A 9,241-nucleotide genomic window follows, 5' to 3' on the forward strand; every position below is an offset into this window, starting at 1 on the left:
GGATCAAGTACAAGCAGAATTTCCTGTAGACACCAAATCCTCCAAGACCACCTTACAGTTGTACTTTAGGAGTATCACTGCTACTCACCGTAGGACAAGAAAAGGCAGTGACACAGACTACACGTGGCAAAGCTGGGACACACAATTAATACGTACATTCAGAAAGTGTCAAAATATCCAGTACAAGAAAAATACTATGACAAAAGTATGAATTTGGTCATTTTGAATACTACAATATTAAATAAACGTATTTTTTTAATCATGTCAAACTTGTTCTATCGTCTTTCTAATAAAAACTACTTGTAGCAAACAAAGCTACTAAGCTACTTAGGATTAGTCATTTACAGTAAATAAGCTGACAAGGTAAATACTGGTTTATATATATATCTCAAGTCAAGTCAAGTCAAGCTTTATTGCCAATACCTTATGTACCAGTCATAGGAATTGAAATAGCAATGTTCTCTACGGTGCACAACATCAAATAAACCATTTATAATACATATACACACACAAAACGTGCACTGATATGTCCCTGCTAACGGTTATGGAGAGTCATCCTAGCAAAATGTTGAGATCTTCATTAGGGCTTTTACAAAATCCTGCTTAGCCTTTGACCTCCCTCAGCCTGGAACTCATTAACTGGAACGAGATTAACCCACATTTGTATGTATGTGTTTGCTAAGATGACTCTGTTCATAACCATTAGCGGTGACGTATCATTGCACATTGCCCTACAACACAATGTGTCTCCCAAGCATGAAATTCACCTCTTGAAGGATGCTGTGGCGGCACAGAAACAGGCGGAGGTCAGCAGTCTGGGGTTAATGAAAGGTTAGAGACGGTCTGGTGGTCACAGGTGAATCAATGGCTGGATTGAGCTAATCTAACTGACAACCTAATGCTGCTCCTTGACCAGAATCTTAAACTTCTACTAAAAGGTTCTTGATTTGTTTCGTTGGCTGCCAAAGTCCAATTCATTGTCCAATGTCAGAAATCTGAGATCTGTTACACCACAATCAATAGCAGTGCAATGTTCGATGATAGGGGATGCATTACAAACCATAGTTAACAATATTTGTATTGATGTTCACATTTAAATTGTTCATTTTCAGAAATCAGGTTCAGCCAATCAAATGTCTACTGGATCATTCACTGGACTCATCAATATGTTTAAAGACCTCATTAGCTTCTTCAAAAGAATTGCAATGCAATAAAAATCATCCTAGAAAGCCTCTTTTTTTCTAATATTATATAAATATTTATACATTTTAACTCAAATCCCATCTGAAGACAGTTTACGTTATCTTCAATATCTCTGTAATTAAGTTTGTTGCTGGGAAATTTAGAGTTGATTGAAGTTGATGGAAAACAATTAAATGAATTAACTCAGAGGTGAATCTATAATATGATCCATCAATAATACACTTATTTGCTATACTCCAAAGGAGTCTCAGGGCAGAGTCATAGACACAGTCAGTCACAGGAGCCGTCCAGCAGAACACAGGCTGTAGTGTATTTCTGATCACTCCATTAATCTCATTAACCCAATGAGCTTTTGCCTCACCCATTACCTCTGAATGCCAAGAATACTTGTATATTCCTGGAGGATTATCATGAATGTGATTTTAATAGCACTCTCAGCACCAAGTGTTTTCACTGGCATGTAGCTCTTCATTGAAAAATGTATTTCTATTGCATCGAATAAACCAAAATTAAATGTTAGTGTGTGTGTGTTTATGTGTTTTTTCATTCATTTATTTATTTTTTTGAATTTCAGCAAAGTGGCATCAAGCCTGTATTATAAATGCGTCAGAACTCTGAGGAGCTGTCTCCCACTGCACTCTAAACAGTCACATCCTGGTAATTTTGCTCGTGCAGGTCTCTCTTGGCCAAACTCTCCCTCATGCTGTCTCCAATTAGCTCACTTTCAGCTCGCCACTGGTGATAAATCTTAAAGGGCACCACATCTTTAAACTCGCAAATCTGTGATTTAAATTGACTGGGCTTGTTACCACGAAGACTGGGAGAGGGGGGAGGTCAGTAGAATAACCAGTGGAGGAATGCATCATCCCCATCTAGTGTGTCCAACACATTAGCCTTGACCTTCCACTGTTGATTGGTATTGGTGTGTGTGTGTCTGTGAGTGTGTGAGTGTGTGTGATGACAGCATACTTGGCCTCAGGACTCATGGAGTATGAGCTAACCATACAGACATTTTCACATGGCACTGACTTGCTATCAAGGCCTCCACGGACATCAGAATGATTCCATTTCATCTGGAATAAACCCACAACAAATGCAAAGAACAGTCTTAGTGACAACGGTGTAACGCTCAAACAAATCAAAAGCACAACATTACCACAGACATCAGAAACCACACTGCAGCAACAAAACAGGATTCCTCCAAACCATGCACACTGAGAACAGTGATGTCAAAAAGATGCAAAGGGTGATTCTTTACTTTGATTGGTTGTGGTTATTAAGTGAGTACCTTTACATTAAGGTCCACTGCACCCCCATAATCAGATGCAAAAAATACATGCAAGAAAGAGAAGGGGGGGTGGGGGTGGAGTGCATTACACATGTTGATCATACATAGTGATAACATTTTATACCCAGTATGAGGACAGATCATTAGAAATGTAATAGATTGATCTTCTTAAGCCCTGTGTGTCAAGCAGCCTACATCTTAATGTGGACTGCTGCATAACTTAATGGAGACACTAGGTGGCGTCAAATAGCTGCATTCAGATGATCACTCCCTCAGTTGTCTTGCAGGCGGAAGTATTTATATAGACTTCAATAAAGTCTGAGCTCCTGCTACACGTTTATGAGTAGATAGAGGCGCGCGCACACACACCGGCATGTGCGCGTGCACACGCACAGAAGAGAAGACAGACAGAGGAGAAAACGGGGAAGGTGAGAACTCTAACCACAAATCCAACTGAGCTCCCACGCTGCTGCAACCTCGCGTTAACTCCGCCCCGAACACACGTCACGGACTCACAGTCGGTGACGCGCGGACGCACCACTCTCCTGGGTCCCGGAGCAAAGCATCATCAAAATCATCATCCATCACACACGCTCTCGTATCTCTCTCTCTCTCTCTCCTCCGTTGTCTTTTAAATGTAACTTCTGACTGATCGGGAGAGCAGGGACCGTCTGGAAAGCCTGGTCCGGTGACTTCATTTCTGATGAAGGATCTGCTCGAGCGGCATTCTGCGTAAAGCTAAAGAACAGAGAGGATCAGATTGTGTGCTTTGTGGGATAACGCTGTTTCCCCGTGTGGATTTTGGCTCTGTCTGCCACTGTGGATGTTACAGTGCATTGTAACGGTCTGAATGAAGCTGTCCTTGAGGATTGCGACCACGCCGAAGCTGTTTCTGGTTGACTGCGCGTTCTTTACTTGTGAAGTCGCGCGTTATAATTTTATTACCATTATCTCATGAGCGCTGTTTATTTTATTACAAACTGTAGGTCTGTTTAAATGTGTAAGAACTATGACACACTTTCTTTGAATTGCGTGTTTAGTGATTCATGTTGACTATTCGCGTGCGTTCGCAAATTACTGCTTAAAAAGAGGAAAGTTGGTCGCGTAAAGTTTTGGAGACGGTCGATATGGCTATGGTGGCGTGGAGAAACACCGAGGGCGTCGGAGACGCTCAGGGGACCCTCTCCTCTCCGGTGTCCCAGGTCCCACCTCTGTCCCTAACTGGGGAACTGACGGGTCACTTGAACCCGGTTCCTTCCTTAGAAATAACCCAGGCAGCGGGAGCACCCCAGGGAGGACCGCCGCCTAATCCGTCCGGCACCACCGCCGCGTCCACCGCCACCACTAACAACAACAGCACCTCTTCCTCTTCCTCCTCCTCTTCGTCCATGGACAAACAGCAGAGCCAGCAGATCGAGTGCATCGTGTGCGGGGATAAATCCAGCGGGAAGCACTACGGACAGTTCACGTGTGAAGGATGTAAGAGCTTCTTCAAACGCAGCGTCAGGAGGAACCTGACCTACACCTGCAGGGCCAACAGGAACTGTCCCGTAGACCAGCACCACCGCAACCAGTGCCAGTACTGTCGCCTCAAGAAATGCCTCAAAGTCGGCATGAGGAGGGAAGGTACGGGTGGGCATCATCTTTTTTATTATTATTATTGTCTGTATTATCCGGCACTTCATAATTCAGGACGCATTAACCCTTTACTAAACTCCAAGTTATTGTTCTGGAACACGTGCCTCTTATAGTTCTGTGAACTGTATAGCCTAGCTTATAATTTCTTTGGGAACATATTAGCTTGATTTAAACTGCATGCTATCTCATATACCCTTTTATTCCTTTCTTTATATTTCTATAATGCGTGGATTTTTATCACCCTCGTCTCAGATCCTAGCTGGACACTGAGCGGCAGCCTGCTGCTGTTTACTACGTGATATTACAGAGATTAGAGCGTCAGCTAGCCTCATGTAGCATGTTTATTGTTGCTGCTCTGCCGCCGTATGTCGGTCAGTGTGCCGCTGCCTGGCGTCTTACACCGTCACAGTAACGGTGTGCTTTGATTTTAGTCTTAATTCTTCTCATTTGTAACCTTTAACGTGCGTAAAGTTGTGGCTACATTGTGTGTATTCATGATGCATTCTGCTCGTACAGGCCCAGCTGTTGCTACTGTTGCCTTGTGCTGCTGCCCAAATAATCAATGTTAATTAAAATAGGATTTAATATTACGTAACAGTTAAATAAACTATAGAGCCACTCGCGAGAAAGTAGGAAAAATACTAAATGAAATAATGAGTTGGAGACAGAAGAAGCCCGTAAACACGCTGAATAACGCGGCACGTCATTATCTCCAGGTTGCGGCCTAGAAATAGATTTCCAAGTAGCAAGCTGAATGTGACATTTCTTTCCAGGAGCTGTCTAAATCAGTTATTCATGTCTGAAGAGCCAAGCGACCATAAGCCTGGCCACTGGCCGCAGAAAGCTCTAATGGACTGAAGAAGCCTGTGTGTGTTTGTGTGTAAGAGAGGGGGGGGGGGTATAAATGTAGGCCATTGCAGTGTTGTTTAATTGACATGTGTTGTTGTAAAAGTCTTGGTGTGTTTTTCCTTCAAATGTCGTGTGTGTGTGTGTGTTTTTAGCTCTTCTAGCTTGATGTGACATGTGTGTGTTCTTCGTTGCAGCCGTCCAAAGGGGCAGGATACCCACGCAGTCCTATCACGGACAGTTCGCCCTGACCAATGGAGACCCCCTGCAGTGCCATTCCTATCTATCCGGGTACATCTCTCTGCTTCTGCGGGCCGAGCCCTACCCGACCTCCAGGTTCGGCTCTCAGTGTTTGCAGAGCAACAACATCATGGGCATAGAGAACATCTGTGAGCTGGCGGCCCGTATGCTCTTCAGTGCCGTGGAGTGGGCCCGAAACATCCCTTTCTTTCCGGACCTGCAGGTATCTGACCAGGTGGCTCTTCTCCGCCTCACCTGGAGCGAACTGTTCGTGCTGAACGCAGCTCAGTGCTCCATGCCCGTCCACGTAGCCCCGCTACTGGCCGCCGCGGGCCTCCACGCGTCACCCATGTCCGCGGACCGAGTGGTGGCCTTCATGGACCACATCCGGGTCTTCCAGGAGCAGGTGGAGAAGCTGAAGGTGCTGCACGTGGATTCGGCGGAGTACAGCTGCATCAAGGCCATCGTGCTGTTCACCACAGGTAAAGTCACTGTCACTTCCACGCACACTGTGGCCGAGCGAGAAAAGAAAATCAAACAAGCAAGAGTGTTAGTCATACACCCGCCATGATGGAGGAAATATAAATCTAAAAAAACAAAATAAATAAATAAATAAGCTGCAGTGGACTGCGTCACAGCCCCCCATAGAAAATAAAAGGATATACAATATAGCTACGTTCCCTAAACGGAAGGCTCAGGAAATAGATCTGTAAACACTGGTGTAGTGGTATATATATATATATATATATAAAATGAGGTTATATACAAATCCTAATTAAATTGTTATATTATTAACATGTTTTAGTTAAATATGAATTTGAAGAATAAATCAGGCATGATTGTGGAAAAATGAAAAAAGTGAATAGAAAACTTTAGTGTTATGCTAATAAAAATATTTTTATGTTTATATTTAGGTATTAATTTATTTTTCATTTCATTTCATAACATCTGACCTCTTGGATCATTTTATAAAAATATAAATAGGCACTTTGTTTTATTATTAGCTGGGCTCTGCAATAAACTCTGAACTTTTGCGGTCGCCCCTTTACACCAGCAGCTTTTCAGCATTTCAAAAAGTGTTCTATTACTGGTCTAACATCTAAGAGGTATTAAACGATTTTTTGGTGGGTTTACAAACTGCACAAAACCCTGCAGCCAATAGAATAGCAAATACTTTGCATGAGTCACACAGTAGCTCATGCAAATGAAAATAGAGGCGGGTGTTTAACATTTGACAGTATTTGACATTTTATTCTGTTGCTTCACACAAAAGGCGTATCAGGGAAACCCTTTAGCAAACACACTGTTTTATCCAGGTGACAAGTTATTGTTGTTATTTAGCTTCTGTCTAGAATGGGGAAATTAAAAATTCTTTTAAAAATTTCAGGATTTCAACGTGGCGTTTAATATTTGTTTACTAAAATTTTTTACATCGTTTTATGCAGGATAACAAAATGTAGATAGTTTATCTTTAATTTGTTTTACGAAAAATCTTCATCAAAATTCTTTTTGACTGCTGTTTGTGAAACTATTGATCGCTGCCACGCTGCAAAATGTGCACAAGCTTCAGTGTTTGGATAAGAGTCAGAATGATGTTTGATGGCTTGATCAAAAGGACGCGGCAGAGTAAAAAATAAAAGAAGGCCTCATATGTACATCTATTTTGGTACCCATGAGCACATCTGAACACGTGTCTTCAAACTGGGACACAGTAACCGCGCTTTAACCCCTGCTGCCATCAGGCCTGCAGCGATACAGTACGAACAGAAAGATCTGCTGTGTGTACAGATGCACAGGTCGTATAGAGTTGAGGCTCTGGCTGTGCTGTGATACTTAATTGTGCTGTTCTGAATGGAGAAATAATCAATTAATAAAAATCTGATCATATCTCTAGATGTGATGAGAGCGATGGTGCCATCATCGATTCGATATAAATTTGATTTAATATCACATTATCGAAATGACAGGGCCACTAAGTGCTGATTGTTTTTCACCACCGAATGCACTGAATGTTTAAAATTTGGCACCTCTGAACTTATTTTAAACCATTTTCTCCTCCTGTAGATGCTTGCGGCCTGACGGATGTGGCCCACGTGGAAGGTCTCCAGGAGAAATCCCAGTGTGCTTTAGAGGAGTATGTGAGGAGCCAGTATCCCAACCAGCCAAACAGGTTTGGGAAGCTGCTGCTTCGCTTGCCTTCCCTCCGCACCGTCTCTTCCTCTGTCATAGAGCAGCTTTTCTTCGTCCGTCTGGTGGGGAAAACCCCCATAGAAACTTTGATACGGGACATGCTGCTGTCTGGCAGTAGTTTCAACTGGCCTTACATGCCTATTCAGTAGGGAGGAGAGTGGTGGCTGTGGTGCCGCAGAGGTCAGGAAAGGTCCCGCACCTCAGAGCAAGTCAATTCAAAGTCGTGCAGCATAACGTCTCTTTCAACAAGGGAAAAACTGCCAGTGGAAATATTAACGGCATTTTAAGGGGTACAAATTAAATTCAATGTTATTTTCTTGTTCCATGACTTGCCTTATACTGCACTGCATCCCTATGTTTATGGAAAGGTTCCCGGAAGTAATGAACTGTATCCTGAACCCGCTGGCAGATTTATTTTTACTTGTTCAAAGAAAAATAATATTAATGAAATGACTGGTTCTGATTTCATTCTTTTGCAGTGACCGCTCACAGTCTCTGGTTTTTTTTCGGGACAACAAACAATATTTATTGGACCTGTGTGTATATTTATCGTGCTTGTAAATTATGTTTTGGATCCTCTTGTTTTTTTATTCTTTAATGTTTTACATATTTTTCCCCCCTGGCGAGTGAGAACACTGCAGGGAGTGTCTTGTGTTGAACTGTATTTTTGTTGTTGTTTTCATACTTTCCAGACATAGCACTTTGGACTAAAGGAACATTTCAGAGAGATTTAACACGAGTGTTTGAACGACAGGACCATCTGATTTCAACCTTTTTGCCCAGCTGCGTGCAGACAGACATGTGAGATTATTCCTATGTTTTTTTGTTGGTTTTGGTCCTTCTATTATCGACATTAAAAAGGATGCGAAAAGCAAAAGAAAGCACTTCTCATGGTCGGCGTTAGGTCACCCCCATTAATGCATTTTTTTGTTTTATAGGTAATATCACAACCGTTTCACAGGTCATTTCCCAAAAATACATTTGGCAAGTTTTATGATTTCCTTTCGGCATAATAATACATTTACGCTCTCTTTGCCTTTAAAAACACAATTTAAAGCTGGTTATTTTTTATTAAGTCGCTACATCCTTTCCCTTTTTTCTCATCTGAGCTGAGAGACGCTGACATGGTGGCGACTGATGCTGAATAGCTGAACTAATTTAATCGGGTATTTTTATATAGAGAGAGGTTAAAGTCCAAATCGCAGTCCCCCATGATGCGTAAGGCCTGAGAGAAAATTAACAACATTACGAGATTAATGACAAATGCATTACCAAATACTCATTCCTTTATGTTTCCGAGACTTTTTACACAGATTTCTCGAAGAGATTTTTTAGGAGCACTGGGTCTGACATATAGCTGCAATTTATAAAATGGGATAAAACACAACCGTCCGGGCCAGATTACCAATTTATTTTATTTTTACTCATGCATTTATGAGCCCTTGCCACTTAATGGCACAACAGACCACTGCAGGGTATTTGCTGAATTGAGAGTGTATGTGTATGTGAGTGTGTGTGTGTGCGTGTGTGTATTTGTGTTTACTTCTTTTTGACAACCACTCTGATGTACTGTGAAAGCATATTGGTTAACATATTGGTACCGTATTAAATTATAACTCAAGATTTATAAATAAAGTGTATTTGGTTTATTTCGCCATTCAGTTCAATGTTGTTTATGTCTCGGTGCTTGTGTGTGTGTGTGTGTGAGTCTACTCGTGTGTTTTTCTTTTTTGTATTGAAATGGATGAAAATGAAAGCTAAGCAGAGCTGTCTGATGTTCTGGAGTCTGTTTGTGACTGAAATATTATCACTAATCAGGCATTTTAATCAAACTAA

The 9,241-nt window shown here is 41.9% G+C and overlaps 1 protein-coding gene across 2 annotated transcripts; it reads left to right on the top strand.

Moving 5' to 3' along the window:
* The first annotated feature begins 3,567 nt into the window (after positions 1-3,567).
* LOC114433303 (COUP transcription factor 2-like) lies at positions 3,568-7,554 on the top strand. Of its 2 annotated transcripts, none has more exons than XM_028401797.1 (3): positions 3,568-4,123; positions 5,173-5,697; positions 7,280-7,554. In XM_028401797.1, exons 1-3 carry the CDS (start codon positions 3,619-3,621, stop codon positions 7,552-7,554), a joined length of 1,305 nt encoding a protein of 434 aa, XP_028257598.1. In that variant the 5' UTR covers positions 3,568-3,618. The 2 variants fall into 2 exon arrangements, with proteins under 2 accessions (XP_028257598.1, XP_028257597.1); XM_028401796.1 differs by having other exon boundaries at positions 3,568-4,117.
* Positions 7,555-9,241: the final 1,687 nt, after the last annotated feature.

Source organism: Parambassis ranga, chromosome 3, assembly GCF_900634625.1.
Source record: "Parambassis ranga chromosome 3, fParRan2.1, whole genome shotgun sequence".
Classification (NCBI taxonomy): domain Eukaryota; kingdom Metazoa; phylum Chordata; class Actinopteri; family Ambassidae; genus Parambassis; species Parambassis ranga.